The sequence below is a fragment of the Micromys minutus genome, assembly GCF_963924665.1.
Source record: "Micromys minutus genome assembly, chromosome: 11".
Lineage (NCBI taxonomy): Eukaryota > Metazoa > Chordata > Mammalia > Rodentia > Muridae > Micromys > Micromys minutus.
In genome coordinates, this window is record NC_137980.1 from 53,242,254 (window position 1) to 53,264,021 (window position 21,768).

At 50.0% G+C, this 21,768-nt stretch overlaps 1 protein-coding gene across 1 annotated transcript; it reads right to left on the minus strand.

The window, feature by feature from the left end:
- Positions 1–1,722: 1,722 nt before the first annotated feature.
- BPIFB2 (BPI fold containing family B member 2) lies at positions 1,723–18,116 on the minus strand (the record flags this gene model as incomplete). Its single annotated transcript, XM_080925573.1, has 15 exons — positions 1,723–1,764; positions 3,777–3,853; positions 4,169–4,232; positions 4,800–4,845; positions 4,952–5,019; positions 5,516–5,686; positions 6,212–6,265; positions 6,490–6,678; positions 6,879–6,970; positions 11,058–11,118; positions 11,765–11,825; positions 13,141–13,287; positions 14,137–14,241; positions 15,726–15,819; positions 18,008–18,116. The coding sequence occupies 15 exons, from the start codon at positions 18,114–18,116 to the stop codon at positions 1,723–1,725; spliced, it is 1,380 nt and encodes a 459-aa protein (XP_080781699.1).
- Between the last annotated feature and the right edge of the window lie 3,652 nt (positions 18,117–21,768).

Below are 21,768 nucleotides of genomic sequence, written 5' to 3' on the forward strand. Positions count from 1 at the left end.
GTGTGTGTGTGTGCGTGTGTGTAAGAAATGATGAATAAATGAAAGGGTGGAGGGGAATGATGGGCTGCTGGGTGGATTCTGCATGTTTAGTTTTCAATCTTTATCCTGGCATTAGCTTCCTTAAGGCCTTGGGCTACGTTATAGCTTGAACGAGAACTCTCTACGTACTCTCTCAACACTCACTGGCTCGTGTCCCTGGCTGATGCTGTTTTAAAGGGTGTGGAACCTTTGGGTCACGGTCCCTGGGACACTGGAAGCATGCCTTGAAGGTTATGCCTGTTCAGATCAGTTCTCTGTCCCCTATCAGCCGCCACTATGTAAAGAAATAAGAGCTTCAGGCTTCTGTCACAACAGGAGCTGTTCCTGTTACCACGCCTCTCCTGCCAAGATGGGGACAGTTTCTAAAACCTGAAGCAGAGTCAAACTCTCTTCCCATAAGTGGCTTTTGTCACATCTTTCCTCACAATGAGGAGAAAAGCCACCAACACGGGTTGTTTCTTGGATTTTTGTCTCTCCAAACCCTCAGCCACCTAGCTTAGGAGTATGTCCTACTCAGTAAATATAAAATCGATAAGTTAATTAATTTAGCAATGCCACCCTTCAATAAAAGACATGGTACTGGGTGAGATCACAAGGAAGGATGCTGTAGACTGCCCTTTTATCTCTTTTACACCTCCCTGATTCCTCTCATCACCAAGATGGAGCTGAGCCCTGCCACTCCCTGCTGCCCTTGAGACTACAGATAACCTTGGAAGAGGTGGATGGGTGGGGTAGCACCCAGGGTTTTGCTGGCTTATGTTGAAAATCCAGGCACCTTCTACTCCCTTTGAGAAAACACACAGAACATGAGCCCTGTGTTCAGCCAGGAAGGAATCCATTGCTTAGAGATTAGTCTATCAGGGAGAAGATCACGAGGCCCTTGCTCTGCCCAGTTCATGCTGTGGTGAGTCATCACTGGGTCGCAGAAGCTCTCCAGTGAACAAGACTTAGACAAGTGCCTGAGCCCAGAGCCCAGAATCGGGTGTTGCTTCCTAGAACAAAAAGCTCACTTGTAACAAGAAAGCCAAAGATAGAAAGGGAGCCTGAAAAGATTGTGAACCTGCCACCTGAAATCTCGGAAGCAGGGACAAAAATAGACACAGGGGATGCTGGTAAATGGAGGAGGACCCAGACATAGTCTTCAGACACTAGGAAGATTCCAACTGAGGATCTGTCTAGCTCTGGAACTCTGGGTGTCCCCTCCTTGCTGGACTCCCACCAGAAGAAGGCACAGTGCCTGCAGAGTCATATACTACCCATAACCTTCCATTCATCATTGTCACTCTTCAGGGTCCTCTTTCAGAACAGGAGGTGAAAGGTGACAGATGTGGTAATCAGAAAGTCATGGCAAGAGGCCCCTGTGTTCCTCTTCTCTGGAGAAGCTCTGAGGATAGCCATGACCCACGGGCTGTACAAAGAGAGCTAGCCTCGGTTACACAATCAGTTGGGAGTTGCAGCTCAAGAGAAGATATTTAATGCTGAGAGAAGCACGTCTTCACAGCTTACATCCAGTAGCCTCCTCCCCAGGAGGGGGCACAAGAAGAAGAGAAGAAGCAAGAGAGGGACCCGGGTGTCCAACAAAGATTAACAGGCCAGACAGGCCGTCTGTCTGGCTTGCTGATGATGACTCGACATGGCTCTCTCTTGAGGCTTGGGGACAAAAGCTCTTCTCATGGTTCTGGCTCAGGGCTGGAAGGCAAGTCCACTGGATACCACAACATAGCCCTGGAGGAGCAACAAAAGCACAGCAAACTCAGAGGTTTATAGAGGACCCCCGACTGACCCTTCAACCTGTTTTTAAGTAGTACTCTCATAGGAGAAGCCATAACCTCATGGGCTCCCAGTCACCTGCTCTGTCTTAAGTGGCAGCACAAACCTCATGAGACTATGGAGGAAGGTGATAAGATCCCTCAAGAGTCAGGCCAGCCACCTCCTGTAACTAGGCAGGAACCCCAGTGGAGCAACAGAGACACCAACCCACCCACAAGACTTTCGTCCCAACTGCTCAGAGGAGAGGATGGGAGAAGGATTATGGGAGGGGTGACTAGGATGGATGTAAAGTGAATAAGTAACAAACTAAATTTAAATTTAAAAAGAAAAAAAAAGAGCCAGGCCAGCTTGAGGCCAGCACATGCTCCACGCTCCAGGCATGGGCTATGGCACTGCAGTTTCCTGACTAGGAGTACAGAGTCTCTGGGTCCCTTCTCCCTGGCAGAGAAGGGCACTCCCTGTACCTCCCATACTTTCCATCCTGCACAACTGAAATAAGCACTCCTAAGGCCCATAAGGGCCATCCCCACTCCTGCATTGTCAGTCTATCCATCCACCCATTCATTTAACATGGGGTTGTTGAAACAGGACTCTGCAAGTGAAGACTTGGATTTTAAATTTTTAAAAAACTTAGCTGGCTATGGTGGTACAGGCCTAAAGTCCTTGAACTTGGGAGATGGAAGCCAAAGGATCAGAAGTTCAAGGTCACCTTTGGCTACTGAGGAGTTCAAGGCTAGTCCAAGGCCTCTTCTCCCCTCTCCTAATTAAAATAGATGCGTAAGCCACAGGAGGTTAATGGTTGACATACAGGAACAATGATCCTTGACTTTGAACTACCTGTGCATGGTTACTGGGTCTCATTTGTTCTTTTACTGACTCTTTGGTGTCTACCATAGAGTATGGTGTGTGTGGGAGGTTCAATCGAGGTTTTGTCAACGTATGCGATGAATGCACACACCACGTACACATAGACATGAAAAAGAAAAGGATAAAAAAGAGGAACAGTCAAACCATGGAGGGGTCAGAACTGTTAATGGGAATCGTCACAAAACTCGTCCCACAACAGCCCAACTCGACGGACTGTTCTGCAGTGACTGGAATCAGCATTGTCTATGTGTACGTGGTGTGTGCGTTCATCGCATACATTGACAATCACTCCTAAGGATGCTGGGGGTAGACATCCAATGTCTTCCTCTTTGTTCTCTGACTTGTTTACCAAAGCAGGGCTTCTCAATGAACCTGGAGCTCACATGTGAGTCTGGCCTGCTCACCCTAGAGATCCACTACCTCTGCCTCCTGGGTGCTGGGTTTTCAGGTGACCCACCAGGCCTGACCAGTGTGAATACTGGCACAGCAAGGACTTATCTACTGAGCCATCTCCTCAGACCCTAGTTTATCCATCTTCATGAGAGTGTGTTATCAGAATATCGAGGCCACCATTCTTAAAGAGCTAGGGTCGGCATCTTCCCTGGACAGACACTGGCAGGCACCACTTTGGACCTGGATCCCATTTCCTGTCCTGTGCTCAGCCTGTTTAGGGAGTTTGCTCTGAGTTCCATGGGTGAGACAGAAAGAGATCATAGGGTGTCATCCTGGCTGCGTCACGATGACTTTTCTGCTGGGCCTAGGACTCCAGACACAGGGACAATAATCACAGAAGGCTGAGGGAGTTGCCAAGTTCATCCACCCAGCTGCAGAGTTGCCTGCCAGGCTGTAACTAATCTCTCTACCATTCACCTTAGACACCAAGGGGCCGAGGCCATCTCAGGACACAAGGACATGAACCAGTTGAAGACCTGAAGCCTCTGGTGTGAGGTGTGGTGAGGAACAGAGAGCCCTTCCCAGCAGGGGCCTCTCAAGTCCTAACTCCTCCATCTCATTACAGTTAAGGTTTGGTGTGTAAGCTTGGAAGATGTGGGTGAGCTCCGGGAGGGGTGACACTTCCTCCCCTATAAATAGGCTCTTACCTCACAGACCGAGACCTCAGACTGCACATAATGGAGATTGGTCACACTGGGGAGGACAATCCCCATGCCCAGGAGAGCTGCAGAGAGACGTGTCCAAGTTAGTTAGGAGGAAAAGTCCCACCTGCAACCAGCCCTGTGCTGGCAGCCTGAGAGCACTATGGGACCTAGAGTGGGAGGCAGGATCCTCCTCATCCTATGGATAAAAAGCTAAAATGAAATCAGGAGCTCGGTGAAGACAATGTATTGGCTACACGAATATGTTCCAAGAGGCAAAGGCGGCTGAACCCCAAAGACAACAGCCTTAATGTTTGAGCCTGGAGGGGCTTGGGGACATGGACAGGCACAGAGGGTGTGTGCTCAAGGGGGTCCAAGCAGTATAGAACAGGACTCACCATTGAGGTGATCCAGCAGGGGCTTCTGGAACACATTGCTTATGAGTGTGTGTACTTGATCCATCTGAAGCCACAGCCAAGGGTTGGGTGTTGGTAGAGGGAGCAGCATCCAAGACCAAAAAAAAGCAGTTAAACATACAGATGGACAAATATCAGAGGAAGGAGGGAGGGTGTATACATCACATCAGCTGCGCCCCAATCAAATCCTCAACTAGATCAGCCTCGTGGGTCAAGCAGTAGCTCTGGGAGAGCTCTAGCCCTCACATCAGAGTTACCAGCAGGAGGCTGACAGGCAAACTGACACCTGTTAGAGGGCATGGGTATGTCAACTCACATACTATGGATGCATGGGGACAAAAGAACATGTGCATGGTGGCAGGAGCCTGACCATGTGTAACATGATGAGGGACCAGTCAGTGTCAACTGTCTACTGACCAATGATCTCTGGCTGAGGGCTGAGCTGAGTCAATCATCTGCCCACAGTCAGTGAGGCGAGGACAAATGGAGACCAGGTATGTCCCTGTCCTCGGGCTTCCCAGGGAAGCCCAGTTATGACATCACTGAGGTATGTGTCATTCTTACGCGTCTACATCCATTCTCAAGGCCTAAGGCAGCCCAGCATCCCACTCACATCAACGGAGCCCACATTGGAGGTGGCCACTGAGAGCTGGAATCCCCTGAAAGAAAAGCAGGGACAGACTCAGGGTGGGCCAGCTTCCCTTGAGGATCTCATCACTAAGTCTGAGAGCATTCTGAGGCTGCCGGGTCAGAAGGCCCACTCACCCCAGCATAGATGTGCTCCCCTGAAGCTTTGCCTTGGACACAGAGAGCTGAAGGTCCAAGTTCACCATCTGTACATTGTGAGGAGAGCCAATGAGAAGGAAGGTTGTGGAGCCACCCGCTCCTCCCCCACCGGAGCAAACCATGCATGTTTGTGGAGCTGAGACCTGCACTTTACGAGGAACAACAGTGTGAAGATGACAGGTGGTGGCCCTTCCCTGGGAACCTTCCAGAAGTAATGAGAGACAGGAGCTTTCCAGAAAGCGGAAGCTGACACAAAGGCAGAGAGTGCTGGAGACCTTCATACACAGGGTGGCCCAGGAAGGCTGCTCTGAGCAAGGCTTAAACACTTAAGCTAAGAACTGAAAACGAAGCAGCGGCAGCCATGCCAAAAGCAGAGGGAGACGGCCCTAGGCAGAGGGCTCCACAAGTGCCAAGGTCCTGGGGAAGAAAGTCCTGGCAAGTTCGGGAGATAGATGGGGATAAATCAAAGCAAACGAGGAGAGGCGCGTGAGGTCTCAAGGAGCATCACCCAACCCAGCCTGTTCTGCCTGGCCTGTCACTCACCGCATCCAGGGAGAAGAGGAACTGCAAGGCTAAGTTTGGCGGTGCAGCAAAGACCTCCACAAAGGGTTGTAGCTGCAGAGTGGAGTTGCTGGTGTGAAGTGTGACCACGGGTGTGGCACCCAGCTGTACTTTGAGTACCACCGGTGTAGGCTCCGGGAACAGGTGAGCCACCTGGGACATCAAGGGGAGAGAGGGTAGCACAGGTCCCTTGCTTCTCAGTCTTCCACGTTGGCTGTTAATAAGCCATCAGCCCCTTGTCATGACTAAGCTCAGAGGTGGCTCCAGCCCAGGCCTCTGGGCCAAACTTAAGCTCCTCAGAGAGGATACCTGAGCTGCCGTTTTGTTTAATTTTGAGGCACACTCTTGATATAGACCTTGGCTTTGGGCTGGTGATGTTCCCGCCTCCCAGGTCTTGGAATTACTGGTGTGTGCCACTGATGTTGAGCTAGATCTTACAGGGAGGGAGGTAAGAGGAAAAGAAAAATGACTCAGTAGACTATAGGCGAATGTGGAGAGGAGAGTCTAAGTGAGATGGGCTGAGGAGAGAGAGGTGCTGATACCACCACCCCTATCACCACCACCATTACCTCTTCCTCCCCACCCCTCAAGGCATTGTGCTTAGGGTAGATAGAGCCCATGGAACCCCCACCCAAATCCCTGAGCCTCTGGCCTACAACAAGCAGAAACAGCACCTACCTCAGGGATGATCTGGCCCAGCACGGAGGTGTTCAGAGGATTGTTCTTTGAATTCTGAAATCAGCCCCCCATCAAGGCAGGGTTTGAAGCAGTTTCGCAGGCAAAGCCTCCATTTGGCCTCCTGGGTAGGGTTTCTTACCCCCAGGTTCCTTCCAATAACTATCCTGTAGCCCCCACTCTAGCTGTCCACTGCCCATGATTCTACATCTACAGAGTGACCCCAGAATAGGCCACAGGGCACCCTGCCACATGACCAGGGTGGCAGACCCAGTCCTCACCAGATGCCCTGTGATTTCCAGGTTGAGCGAACCAGCCTTCTGAAGCATCAGGAGGGCACAGTCGAACAGGTGCTGGGAGAGCCCCATGGTTGCCATGGCTCCTTCACCACCCGAAGGCCATGGCAACGAAAAGGGGTGAGCACCATGCAGGGGTAGGAGGATGGGCTTGCCAAGCAGGAAGAGAAGAGCCTGAATAGAGGCAGGAGCACACATGCAGAACATCAGGAACCAAGGGCCTGTAACAGACCCAGGGCTCCAGGCACCAGCAGACAATAAAGATTTAAGCTACAATCCCACCTGGAGTACCAACCACCCTTCATCCCCTACCTTCTTAGGACCCTTCCAGGATGCTAATGATGCCAGCGCCATGCTGACCAGGGGGTACTTACTCTGATATCTATGGATATATAGTTACTGGTGATGGTGGGCTTGCTGGTCATGGAGTAGCGGATCTGGGACTCAGGGCCCACGGGACTGAGGCCTTCACGAAAACAGAAAAGCACTGAGCACCAGTCCCTCACCAAGCCAGCAAAGTTACTGACATCTTTTCTCAGCCAGAACCAGGCCACAAAAGAGTTAAGAGCCCAGTGAGCCCTCCTCAAAGGCATGTGCCAGAATCCACTTATTGATTGGTTCAGACACAATTCTAGCAGGGATGAGCCCAAAGTACAGAAGGGAAAAGCTCAATCCAGGTGCAAGTACCATCTAATGATGGCAAGGAGGGGACACAGGAAAAAAAAGAGTCCCCACTGATCAGCCAGACAAGTAGCTTCCCCCATCTCTTTTTCCTTCCCCACAGAGTTCACCAAAGTTATTTCACACACATGTGCACGCACAGTATGCTCGGCTTGTTCTTACCCCAGACTACATACACAAGTCAGCCTGCTCCCAAGACTTTGGTCTCTTCACCTAATCACATGTCTCCTTTCAGGAACTAAGATGCCAGAGTAAGGAATTACAGATCTAACTTCATACAGAACCTCAAGGCAGCTCGCAGGGAAGCAGAGCACAGAGGCCTGGGGTGTAAGTCTACTCATGGGTCAGTCTTCTGCCTGGGAAGCTTACAAAGGTAGGCAGCACACGCCCAGAGATGGCTGCAGGCATAGCAGGCCAGCGGCCCTCTAACAGAGAGCATAGCTCAAGCCATAGCTCAAAGCCCTGGATAACCCAGGTGGTTCTAATCATTTTATTTTTTATAGTTATAAATGGGCTTGTATGTCCATATACCATGTGTGTGCCGCATACCCGTGGAGGTCAGAAAAAGGTGTTGTGTTCAATTCCCTAGAACTGAAGTGACAGTTGTATGTGTGTGTGCCATGTGGGTGCTGGGAATCAAACCCAGGTCCTCTAGAAGATCAGTCAGTCCTCCTAACTGCTGAGCCATTCCAACTAGCCCCAGTGGCCCAGGTTTTCAGGAATATAGCTATGTGTATGGATACACATATATATTTTGCATATCTATTATATATTTATATACCCATTATAAAATATATTATGTGCTGTGTATAATTTTGCTATATTTAGGTATATAACTATATTTGATATTTTATGTAAAAATATGCATGTATTAAAACACACAAAGACATATTGAGAAGTATATAAGCACATAACCCCCTTCAGCTTTTTGTCTCATCTGGGTTAAATTTTATTCTTTCTAATATTTTGAAGATTTTTTTATTGTGATAGCAACACAGTGTGGTTCCATTCCTTGTCTACAAGCGAGTCTCACAGTGTGGAGGCAAAGTGGAAGGAGCAGCGAGCAGGGATGTGGGAATTAGTAGACTGTGCTGCACTTGCCAACACTCAGAAAACTACACACCACAAGAGTCAAATTACTGCACTTTTTTCAAAAGCATAGACCATTAAGGTCATGTGGATATTTAGGAAATGGAAAATATAGCCCAGGAGCTTAGGCATGCTCCTTTTACAATATTTTCTTACACCACAGTAAAACATTTTTGTTATACAGCCTTACGGAAACATGTGACTAGCCAATACACCCCTTTGAGCTGTGCTTTGGTGGTGGTGGTGGTGGTGGTGGTGATGGTGGTTGGTTGGTTTCTTTGGGTTTGGTTTGGTTTTGGTTTTTCAAGACAGAGTTTCTTTGTGTAGCCCTGGTTGTGCTAGAACTAGCTCTGTAGACCAGGCTGGCCTTGAACTCACAAAGATTCACCTGTCTCTGCCTCCTGAGTGCTAGAATTAGAGGCATGCACCGCCACCACCAAGCTGAGCTATGCTTTTTAATAGACTCTAAAGATTTGAGGTAACAGGTATATTAATGAGTTTGCTTTAACTACTCCATATTACATCTGCAAATTAGGGGACATATTTATATACTGCAAACACATAAAATCCTACATCACCAATTTACAGTGCACATCTGTTTATATACAATAAAGAACTCACAGCTTCTCCCACTATGCACTCTAGGTGTGCAAGCCTCACGTCATCATCCTCCAGGGCTGGCCCCTTAGAATCTCTCTATTAGATGTTTTTAATTCACCAAAGGCAAAGGCAAGAGCTGCTCTTTGGAATAAACACAAACACGGGGCACCTTGCTGAAGGCAAGCCTGCTGAAGAAGAGGAAGAGCACACCCTTGCCTATTCTGCCTGTCAGGCCCTGAACACGCGCTGTTTCACAATGCCAAGACATGAGACAGCTGGGAATTCTCAGCCCTAATTTCTGGGTGTAGTGGCGTGGCTCACAGAGATGAGTGGCTTCCCTGAGGTCGCACGGCATGGGAGCAGTGGGACTACAGTTCCAATGCGTGTCCTTTAGGTCCAGGCCAGTCGCCTCAGCTTCTGCCACCTCCTATTTAAGGTATTATGAAGCTTGGGTGGAGAGGAGACATCAAGGAGGCAAGATGACTCCAGACTGGACAGAGTAGGGGACAGATGTCTGAGAAGGGGAAAGCAGCCTGGGCTCGTCACCACAGAGGACATAGCTCTTAGCCATGCTTTTCCATTATAACCCATGTGGATGACAGCACAGCCCATCTATCTACTAAAGAACCCGCTGCAGGTCAAGTTAAGTCCTGCCCTGTGTCGCTGGATCCTCTGACCACCCCCAACCCTCACATTGTCCCTGTTTGTATCAACTGAGCATCATTGTGGCAGCTCAGACTGACAAAGCGAGTCACAGTGTCATAGAAAGGGCATTAGAGTCAGGGCAAAGCTGGTGGCCCCAAACTGAAGATGAAGCTTCAAAATAGCTAATGAGGAAAGTGATAACGCCCTTGGCAAGCCTGGGCTGAGTGGGTTCTAGGAAGGAAAAGGTTGTGCAGGATTTGAAGTAGATAAGATGTCAGCATGTAATGCCTCCTGATATTAGTCCTTAACTACTGGTGCCTGTGGCTAAGAAGATGGGACAGTCCTGCTCTCTGGCCTTCAGATCCTACCACAGTTTGTCTACAAAGTCACACAGATAGCTTCCAATGTCCTCCAACAGTAGTGCAGATCACTGTGAGGACAGTGAGGAATGCTGGGATGGAACATAACAGTTGGAATTTGTGGATAAGCACTCAGCTCTTTGCACACCAAGGCATTTACATCCAGCTTCAAAAGGTACTCCAATGAGACTGGCCCAGCTGTTCACACAGTTCAGCTCATCAGTAGCAACAAGAACTTCTTCTTCTTCTTCTTCTTCTTCTTCTTCTTCTTCTTCTTCTTCTTCTTCTTCTTCTTCTTCTTCTTCTTCTTCTTCTCCTCCTCCTCCTCCTCCTCCTCCTCCTCCTCCTCCTCCTTCTTCTTCTTCTTCTTCTTCTTCTTCTCCTCCTTCTTCCTCCTCCTCTTCTTCTTCCTCCTTTTCTTCTTATTTTTCCCCCTCTTCATTCTTTCTCCTCTTCCTACTCCTCTTCCTCCTTTTCCTTCTCTTTCTCCTCCCCACCTCCGTTTTACATTGTCAAGACTCAGAAGTCAGAATTAATGAGCATGCAGTACCCAAGGGGAATGGGCACATGTGTGTCCTTTTTGAGAAGGCTGTAGAACAAGCATCCAAGTATCCAAGTAAAAGGCATACATCTCCATACCCATGAGCAGCCTCATGATAGCCAAGGCAAGCCTTAGGCCCAACACCTCCAGTCACACACACACACACACACACACACACACACACACACACACACACACCTCATTTCACCAGCCATTCTCAATGATGAAGGAAGCTCCCCCCAACTCTGAGGTTCTTCCCCCTAAAACACGGAGACTCTGACAGTGGGAACAACTCTAGATCCTGATGGTCAACGAGGCTTAATTTCTCCAACAGTAATGCTCACTGATTAGCCATTTGGTTTTATTTTACTTTTGGCAATTGGTAGATTCTAGAATCAGAGTTGGTTCTAGAATCTGGAGGTTGCCAGATTCTGTGAATAGCCATGTGTTTTGGAGAGTCCTGTGTCAGTGGCCTTACCGTGAGCCTCCTTTTTCTCAGATTAATTGAAAAGAGAGCACTGCTTAGAATCAGAAGCCAGCAGTGAAAACCACACCATTTCCAGGTCCGGGGAGGCATATTTGAAGATTTTTAGGGCCCAGCGGCCCAGCCCTCCCTCACCCTGGGTTCCAGGTCTTACCAATTAAAGTGCCCAAATGAACGTTGAGATCCTGGACCAGGCCATAGACATGCAGGCACAGCTGCAGCAAAAGAAAGGAAGCTGTGGTGAGGGACAAGTGTGGGTGAGGAGCAGCAGGGCTGTGGGTCCTTGTCATCACCCCTCAGAGGCCTCTCACCCCTCAGCATGCCAAGGATGCTGCCAACAGCTGCAGAGGAGCAGGCCAGGGAGCTCATCGCCTGTGAACAGTACCATCATCTCTGGGATGGAAATGACACACTAGGTAGATATTACTCCTGCTGTTGTCCCTTATGGGTGGGCCGATTGAGGCTGGGGAAGAAGAACCTACTCCCCTGTGGTGGGACTCTGGGCCCGTGGGTATCGTCTCTCACCAAGTTAGCTGCATGCAATGATCAGACCTACAATGTCAACCATGGCAACAGACTAGCTCTGCAGTCTCCAGCTCTAGATTCCTCTTACACATGAGTACTCCCACCCAGGATTGGCCTGTCCATTGCACAGTGGCGGGGAGGGAGCTGAGGTCACCATCACATACATGGATGCACACATGTACAAGAATGCACGCGACACACACGTACACTTACATGCATTGAAGCACATGCACGCATGTGCACATCGAGATACAATGCCCCCTTCCCCAGGGCCTGAAGCCCCACTGCTCATGTTTCAGGCCTTCCAAGCTAAGCCATCTAGCAGAAACCCCTCACCTTGTTGTTGAGGTCAGCTTTAATGTGCTCCTGCACCAGGTCCAGCAGCTTCCGAGAGGTCCTGTGGAAGTGGCACAGAACGTGTCTGAGTCCCCTGGCATGGATCTTGGCTGAACCACACAGACGGATGGGGAGGAAGTCTCTGTCCTCAGCCAGCAGTCCAGAGATGCCCATCTGAGATCATGCCATGCCTCATGCAGTGTTAGAACAGCGGTACCCACAACCCCACAGCAGAGGAGCATGTGTCTCAGAGAAGGGTATCCTTCCTCTCACGGTTTGGAAGCAGCCCAAAACAGTGATGACTGAGGCCAGGCTTGGGAGAGACACAAGACAGACAGGGGACCTTGGAAAATCCCATTATGGCCATGCTCTCTGCTGGCTAGCTCAAGGGCTACTCAGGTGGTGAGGAGTGGGAAGTAGAGCTGGGATCCCAAGTCTTTCGTCACCTTGGCTCCGGTGCCTGTGAGACTTTGAAGAGCATCTGCTTAGCTCTGGGCCTCAGTTTCCCCTCTGAACAAGGCACAGGTTTATATGCTGGTGTTTCTCAACAGTGGCCCAGAAGAACCCATGACTCTTTGGTTTGGTCTCAGCCACAGCCCTCTTCACTCTCAGAGGAAAAGCTATTTCTGTGAGTTTGTATCACCTGGTTCCCTTCTGCAGACAGCAGGGACCCAGCATGGGCAGAATTCTGGGCATTTGCTGCTCTCTGGGGAAAAGGTCAAGCTCTGTGGGAATGGTGCAGTTCTTTTAGGGCTCACCCCCAGAAAGTGGAAGATGCTAAGGAAAGAGCAGGCATAATGGTGAGTGGGAAGAGGGTCCCAAGCAATGGGATGGTGAGGTCATCTGCCTTGAATCACCTGTACTTTGGACCTCCATTTATTTCCTGTGACATGGGGACCTTTACACACCCCTGGTCAGATGATGTGGAGCTCATGGAGATTGACTCCTGTGGCACATAATAGCTGGATGTGGGAGCTGCTGCCAACCTCAGATGCTGACTTGAACAGCCATCTGCCACACAAAGCTTGGCTGGTCCTACCCCACCCCCGAAACCTGTACTCTCCACCTCTGCAGGGGGCATGGCCTGTAAGGGTCCCAACAGCCAGGCTGATTGGCTTCGTATCAAGGAGACTAGTAGTAACTGGCTAGTGTGTGCTGGTAGCTGACACAGGGAAGTAGCCCAGGCACAGGCTATTTGGCATCAGGCAAGCCCCTGGTCCTCTCTGAGCTTCACTGTGCTCAATCATAGTACAGGCGTGACGATGGAATCTCCTCACTTGTGGCCATCGGATGAAGATTTGAGTAAGAAACTCAAGTAACAATGCCACAGCCTTGGTACCAGGAATCCCTGATACCCAGGGCTCCCAGAAACCCACCTGTTACTGCCACCCAACATGCTGGCTGGACTGAAGATCGAAGAGCAGGTGGGGATGCTGAGCACAAGGGTCCCGATAGAGTCCCGGGCCACGTGCACATCAGCCAGCAAGTCTACAGGCAGCACCAGCTCCATGGGCTCTGGAACACTGCAGGACGACAGACCTGAGCCCACTCTGGTGTATAAAGACTGCATAGATCCCCCAGCCTGGGTCACCCCTCCAGAGCTCCACACTCAGGGTCACAGCACAGCAGATGGGTATGACTTAGGCCTCCTGTTGCTCCTGTGATAGGGCTCTGGGCCAGATACTGGCCAGGTTGAGCCTCAGCTCTCCCTTCTGTGAAATGGATAGGAAATTGGTAGTGCCTGCTTCACAGCACTGTGCTAGACTCTCCAAGATCTCATTTTGTGAGAATGCAAGCTCGGCACCCACCACAGAGAGCACTCCTAACACATCTAAGTGCTGGTGGGTATTTATCACAGTGCCACAGGGCACTCAAACCATCACAACACAGAGGTGCTCACTTATATTGTTACAGAGCCTGGGAGCACCCTAACATCTCAGCGCTGAGGAGTACCCTAACAGGGCTTGGGCAAAGCAATAAAGACAAAGGGTCCCTTGAAATGTCAATCACAACTTAAGCATTAAATGCAGTTACACAGAAGCTGCCCGGAACAGAGAAATGATGCTGTCAACACAATTTATTGAGCACCTCCTCTGTGCTTTGCACTGTGTAAGGGGCCAAACACCATAATTAAAGCTCCAAATCCATCCAGTGAAACCCTCACAGCCACCTGCAAGGTTCATGTCAAGTGAGATGAGGAAACAGGAGACATCTCCACCATCTGTACAGATCCTGGAGCAGGACTAAGATCTCCAGAATTCTCTCCTGTCTCACCCCCAACCAGAGGTGATACCAAGGGGCCATGGAGATACCCTTATCCCTCTCCCCTTGCTCTTCCCTGGGAGAAACCCCCCACAAAGAGCTTCACTCACCGAAAGACTTTGATCGTGAAATTGGCTGCCGCTGATAAATGTACCCCAAAACCAGCAATGAAGTTCAAGTAGAAGAAGGGCACATGGACATCCAGAATCTGGACCCTGTGGGGTTGGAATCCGAGGGACAGAGGAACTCCCATTAAGCACAGAACCAACTCCCCTGAGCCAACCTTAATGCTGTTGTGATAAAGAAGGGCTTCCTGATGAGAGGATGGACCATTGGCAAGAGAGAGGTGATTAGCTCTCCATCGTGGGAGGAATGCACAACATAGCAAAATGATTGTGTGTGTTTCTAACAGTTTCCAACTATATCCCTGTAAACATGGGGTCCGGGAGAGAGACACTGAGGTCCCTGCAACTCAGAAATTCCCAGAGTATTCTAGCCTTAGATTCCAGTATTACCTTTGACACTCACCAACAGGAAACCCCCTTACTCCCAAGCTACTGGGCACTCCCAGCGACTCCATGACTTCCTTTTTGCATAAGTGAAAGTCACGTTCTCCCTGCCCAGCAGTTGGCAGGGGTAGGTTTAGGATGTTTTATATATCAGAATGTGGCCCCACTTTCAAAGGTCTCATTTTAGCCTGGGGTGATACGGATCTATGACTTTTACCACAAGCCCAACTCTAAGCCTCCTGCATCTGGCCACAGCATTCCTGGATATGCTCCTGATGCTGAAAGCAAGGATCCCCGGGCAACTTCCATGTGGTTGGGTCTCTATCCAGTGCACTATTCAGGTCCTAGCCATTAACACACTAAAAATGGCACCCCATCTCTACCTTAGGAGTCTCAAACTGGTGGCTCCAAGCTCCCTGTTTGTTGACCTGTGCCCTGTTCTCGTGTCTTTAAGTTTTTGTATTAGTTTCCAGCATGCAAGACTATAAATGATACGTTGGGCACAGCATTTCAGGCCCTTGATCCCCATGTTTTAGGGACAGGAAGATTGCAAGTTTAAGGGCAGCCTCAGCTACATAGCAAGACCTTGTCTTAAACAAAACAGGAGCAAAGATGAAAGAAAATTATAGTTGATTGATAGGTAAGTAGATAGATTTGTTGATAAATCAATAGACAAATTTCTTGAACACCCAAAACTCTTGCAATAGCTAGATATCCCCCAGGAGAACAGGCACAGTGGCTATGGTGTTTTAGCTTGGGGTGTCTCCACCACTTTGGATCTTTATGCATGGGGGGGGCTGGGATTATCATTGTGTCTAAGTTTGGTGTCAAACATTTGGAGGAAGGAGCTTGTACTCTTACCAGATCTGTGAACCCCAGGGCCACAGTCTGAGCCCCTGAGAGCAGAAACTTGTGAACTAATACAGAGTTACCAGATGACAGCATTTGCCAAGTTTTCTTATAACCTCACACCTGACAATGAGTCCTTCTGACCTGGAGAGGTTTACTTAGCTATAGACCCACAGGCTCACCTGATAGCCCAGAACGCTGTGCCAACTGAGGCTCTCTAGTAAAGCTCATTTAGGATCCCACTCCCAGTGAGCCAAAGCACTCACTCCCTTGGCCAGCAAAGCATTCCAGCTAGCAGCAGGAGTACTGGAGCACTCTCTCTGGAAGGTGGGAGCACTCACCTGGTAGACTGAAGCACCTCACCACTTGGATCCATGAAATCAGAGACAGTGACCTTCAGGGCCCTCTGGAGAGGGGCTTTCCCAATGTCCGACACTGTGGGGCCAGGGCAGGGTGAGGTCAAGTTCCTGGATCCACCAAGCATGAAGAACCCACCACCCATCACCTGCCTTGTCCTGGTGGAGCACTCGGGTACCAGATGGGACAAGATTGGAGTGGCACACAGGGAGAGTTGGCTGTATCATGAAAGCCCATGTAGTGTGCCCGATTCATCATGTCCTCCCTCCCACCCCTTCTTTGCCCCATTTCTCCAATACAGTCAAATCCTTAGTCCTCTGAGTGCCTGAACTTTCCCAAGTCACCAAGCTGAAGGAACCACTAACCAATCCTGGTTTCTGAAGAGGCATCCCCTGGGAGGAGAGAGGAGGGGCAGCCTCCTCCTGAACGCATGCACCCAGGTGCTGGATGCAAATCCCAGCTCCACTGATCACTGCCTGCATGGCTGGTCCATGCCACGTTTTCCCATCACTACATGTGCACCAACTACAGTGCTTATCTCTTGGGGCCACTGTAAATGCCCCTCGTGCTGGCGCAGTGGGCCTTCACACTAATGGTGGCTGTCCTCACACAGGGCTCCAGGTGTGCCAGGCATGATTTTGAGCACTTTATTCTTAGGCCCAGTTTACAGGGAAGTGAGAACACGGATGAGAGAAAGGCAGGCCTGGACACGGGAGCCTGACTCTGAGCCTGATGACTGACCCCTCCCTCACCTAAAAGATACAATGAAATAAAAAAGAGAGTCCATAATTCTAGAAAGAAGCTTGAGATCAAGGCTGGGACTTGGCTCAGACTCACTAGCATAATGAAATCTCTTTGGTCCTATCTGAGCCTCAGTTTCTCCAAGCAAAGAGTAGAGAGGTCACGACCTCCATGCTCACCCTAGCCTGGCCGAGCTGAGACTCACACCTGGGCTGTGGACTCCATTCACAGTGCTCCCTGGCACAGGGCCTGCACTCTGGGGCTCCTGGGGTAATGTGGGAAGGACTCCATGGGAAGCCACCCATCCAGGCTTGGAAGCACCGTGGGCTGCATAGGTTTCTTGCCAGGTTTCCACCCATTGAGAACAAACACAGGCAGATGAGCCAGGGAGACTTGGGGACAAAGGAGCCCTGCACAGAACAAGCAGAGGGCAGGGCAGACACCCCATCCTCAGATCATGTTCCAGCCAGCCATTCCCACTGTGTGTGAATCATCTGTGATCAGTCACAGATCACTGACCACTTTCCTTGTCTGTCCATCTGCCCGGATGTGAGGTCCTAGAGAGCTGAGTGCCCTGGGAAACGCTGCTGGCTCATGGCATTAAAGTCCCTTCTCCAATCTGGATGGAGTCCCTCTCACGCTAATCAAGTTGAATCTGATCTTTGTGAAAGCATCTCCAGGCCCCACTTCGATGGAATGCCAAACATTTTCTGAGAGGCAGCTGGTGGGAAATAAAGATTTCTGTGCTGGGATATTTGACTTTGTCCTGCCCTGTGGGCCTCAGTTTCCTCTGTGTGCCTTTTTCCATGGGAAAGGGTAGGACTTGAAAGCACCCAGAAGAGAAACCACAAGGGAGACATGCTTCTCCTGGCTCCATATGTAAGCACAGATGCCACACATGTTCATGTGTGCACTTGAGGTCCACACACATTTAGACACATGCCATGGGCACATGCCCTCCCTGGCGCTCAAATCACATCTCCCTGACACTCCAAACTCATAAGAACTCACAGTTGTAAAGTCAGCCACACAAGTTAGCTGACCTAGGTCCAGGGACAGGCACAGCCTGTAATACCAACACTCAGGGAGGCTAGGGCAAGAGGACTGAGAGTTCAAGGCTAGCCTGGGCTACCTAAAAAGACTGTCTTACAAATTTTTTAATGTTTAAAAATAAGTCTTGATTTTTTTGTTTTGTTGTTTTTAAGTATATGCCCACACAAGGCACAAGGACACAGCTGTGTGTATACACTTGCCTTTTATACTACGGATAACCACAGTCTCCCTAATTAGTTGCTGAGCAGCAGGACACAGTAACACAAACCCAGGTCCTCTGCTGGCACACACCTGTAATACTAGCATCACAAGTTCTCGGACAGCCTGGGCTAGACCCAGCATGCACCAGGCCCTGGGGTCCCATGCCAAGCACCACAAAAATAAAAAAACATACAGATCCTCTGAGACGTTCGTGTTCACTCAGACCTGGCTCTCACCAGCGCACCGGGTGGCAAATTCGTAGGTCTCTTACCATAATCCAGTGTTGCCTTGTTGAGTCGGACCACAACGACAGGCAAGGAGACAGTAACCACAGCCTGCAGCAGCAACAGCAGCAGGCCTAGACTGTGTGCCCCAGCCATGGCTGCCCAACCACTGCACCAGGATCTGTGGGCCAGGGTGGAGACAAGCATCAGGGAGCTCGATCAGAACGTCCATCCCACCCCTGGGCATTCATGTCTCATGCCAGCCTGTGCCCATGTAGAGTGATGCTCAGAGCCCTTCTCCACACCTCAAACACATACACTTTGCATTTCCGTGTTGGGATTTACTTGCTTTGTAAGAAACCATGAGAGAGTCTAAAATTAGCCAAGAACTGCACCTGCCTTGGGAAGATGTAGCTTTTCCTGAGTCGACACGGCAGACAGGGGTGTGGGGAGATGGGGGAGCAAGACCCAAGCAGTACCAGAAGATAATGATGACATCATGGTGGGGTATGGAAGGTGCAGGTGCAGAAAGGACTCAGCACCTTACAGTCAAGTGTCCACCCCATTCTGCCAGGCTACCCTGCTGCTCAGCTGTCTGGATCTTAACACGGAGGACTCATGGTAACTCCCATCTCTGTCAATCTAGCCAAATGAAGAATGACCCAAGAGTGGCCTAGCTCCCCCCAGACCAGACCAGCATAATGGTAACGGGTACCCAGCTCTGGGAGGGGGACGGTCTCACCCCCACTGCAGGATTGTAGTGCTCCGATGGGCTAGCCGAAAGCCTGTCAAGATGGCACTTGTCAGCGTTCCCTGAAAAGCCAGGGACAGGTGGAGCCTGTTGTAAGGGACTAGCTGGAGATGGCATCCACGGGACCTGAGGGACAAGGAGCTACGCAGCTCATTCCTACCTCAGAGGTTCTGAAGGTGGTAGATGCTCAGCCTAGAGATGCTCTGCCTAGAGGGCAGGTGCCCAGGCTGCTTTATGAGGCTCCGCCCTCCCCCCTCCCCCCCCCCCCCCCCCGCAACCTGCGGACCACGAAGCAGAAGCTAGGGAGCGGCCGGTTTGCTTGTGGTTGCCAGTGTTTTCCCTGCAAACATGACCTTGTCAAGTGTCTCCATGGCCCTGTGGGATGCATCTGCCACGCAGACAAGCATGGCTTCCGGCTGCTGAGAGACCCTGGAACTGGGCTGTTTCCACTCAAGTATCTGTAGCTCTCTGGAAGAACTCTCTCCAGGTGACTTCACTCACCTTACCACCCAGGCCCAGCCAAGGTGGAGCAAAGGGTGCCCCAGGGTGCCTTGTGTCTCCAAGTGCTTCCAGAAATAACTCTTTAAGTAAGGGCAGGAGGCTACCTGAGCCCTGAGCCCCAACTCTGAGCCCTGATCTTGGTCACACACTGAGTCTTCACTCAAAAGGGAACAGAAGACAGTGTGGTGGACCCAGTGTTCCCTGTCACACCCAGGGATCTCCAAACTCACATCTGTCACGGTAGGAGTAGCCTATCCTGTGTGAGAGAAAAGATAGCATGCATATGTCTTAGTCAGGGTTTCTATCCCTGCACAAAACACCATGACCAAGAAGCAAGTTGGGGGTTTATTCAGCTTACACTTCCACATTGCTGTTCATCACCAAAGAAGTCAGGTCTGGAACAGGTCAGGAAGCAGGAGGTGATGCAGAGGCCATGGAGGGATGTTACTTACTGGCTTGCTTCTCCTGGCTTGCTCAGCCTGCTTTCTTATAGAACCCATGACCACCAGCCCACAATGGGCTGGGTCCTCCCCCTTGATCACTTGTTGAGAAAATGCCTTACAGCTGGATCTCATGGAGGCATTTCCTCAACTGAGGCTCCTTTCTCTGTGATAACTCCAGCTGGTGTCAAGTTGACACAAAACCAGCCAGTACATATGTGAACATGAGGTTGCAGATGCACCATTGTATAAGCACACACATGAGGTCGAAGGGACTGGTATCAGAGGGAAATGGGTGTCTGAGGGTGTATAGGTGGCATGGCACAGTGACATCTTGGTTAATGATGTCACTTCACAGGCACAGACATGAAGAGTTCTGTGGACAGGTATGTTGGGCTATTGAGTGAAAGGGACTGTGAGTCTAGGATAGTAATTTGAGGTGCCTGCGTGTGTAAACTCAGTGGGCTGCTTTTTGGGATAGAGGTATCACGCATGTGAGCTCACATGTGCATACACATATGCACACAAGGCAGTGGAGTTCCCTTCTGTCCCTCTCAGTGATTCACCTGGGACACACACACAAGTGATCTGGAAGATGTTCTCCTACTCTAGAGCCCCATAAGATTCCTGCTCACCACACCAGCCCAAATACCAGGCTTGGAGCCCAGACCAACCTGGGACTGGCACCAGAAAGTTCTGGTGCCTATGGAGCTAACAGGCTGCAGACAGCATCAAGTGTTCCTGAGATAGCCCTGCCTCTGAGCCAATACCCCAACCCCAATCTCAGAGGCAGAAAGAATAAGGCATCTGAGGTTGCTAACACCCCACTCTTGGCATTGGTTTGCCTACCACTGCCCAAGGCCAGGGCCTTTTGCACACTCATCACACACAGTGAGGAGAAGTACAAATATTGACCAATGCCACACTCGGTGTTTGCTTCTGACATGAATACTTCCTCTTCTTCAGTGTGTCCAGCACGGGGGACACTTGGGTAGCATCCAGGGGAAACAAAGGAAGAATCTTCACCAACACCTTCTCCAGAACCTGCAGGTCTGAGCAGCAGCAGCAAGCTGTTGGCCAAGCACTTCCTATATGCAAGGTACTCTACCAACAGCCCCAGCAGGGGAGTCTTCCGCTCAACCCTGTGCCCTGTGCTGGAACATAGTAAAGGATGAATAACATCGAGTAAATGAACTGACAGAAAGCCTTGTGAGAATTAATATCAGGATCTGAGTTTCCCCTCCACTGAGTCTTCTTAGAGGGTTTCTACGACAAATCACCACACACTTAGAAACTCAAAGATTTGTCATCTTTTTTTTTTTTTTAATATAGGGGCTCATTATAGCACAGGCTAGCCTCCAATTTGCTATGACCTTGAACTTCTGATCATCCTGCCTTCACACCTAACAAGCTCTGAGAGTACAGGTCCACGTGCCATTTTGTTGAGCACTGGGTTTGTTGAGAACCCAGGGCTTCATGGATGCCCAAGCAAGCAGAGTATTAACTGAACTGCATTTCCTACCCTCTGGAGTTGAGAAGTTTAAACAAGTCTTACTGGAGAGAATGACTGAGTCGTTGGCAGAGCTGCTGTCCTATGCTAAGACTTCGGGAGAAGGCTGTTTCTTGGTCTTCTGGCTCCGGGCCCCTCCTCCATCTCTGTCTAGCAGAACTGGAATGCAGGTTTCTTATTCTGACATGTCACCTGGGAGGACCCTGTGATAGCCCTGAGCCTGCTGGGTAATCTAAACTATTCTCCCCATATCAAGACCATCTGACTAGCATTTCCATCTGCTAGCTCCAGCTTCCCTACACCATGCAACTTAACAGATCCAGATGGTCAGGTTATAGCTGGCACTTCACTATAGGTACCTGGGATGCCATTTTCCATAGGTCCTTAGCCTACAATTCTGAGCCATGGTCACTAGGGGGTAAAAGTGAATTCTCAACCCACAGTTGGAAAGGTCAGGCTGTCTTCAGGCAAGGATTTGGGGGGGGGGAACCTAACCAGACATTTCCACTATGGTACTTTCTTTCTCCCTTGTAAAAAAGTGAGACTTTATTAAAACAACAGCATAAAGATTATTTTATGTGATGCAAACATCAGACAGTAAGTTTA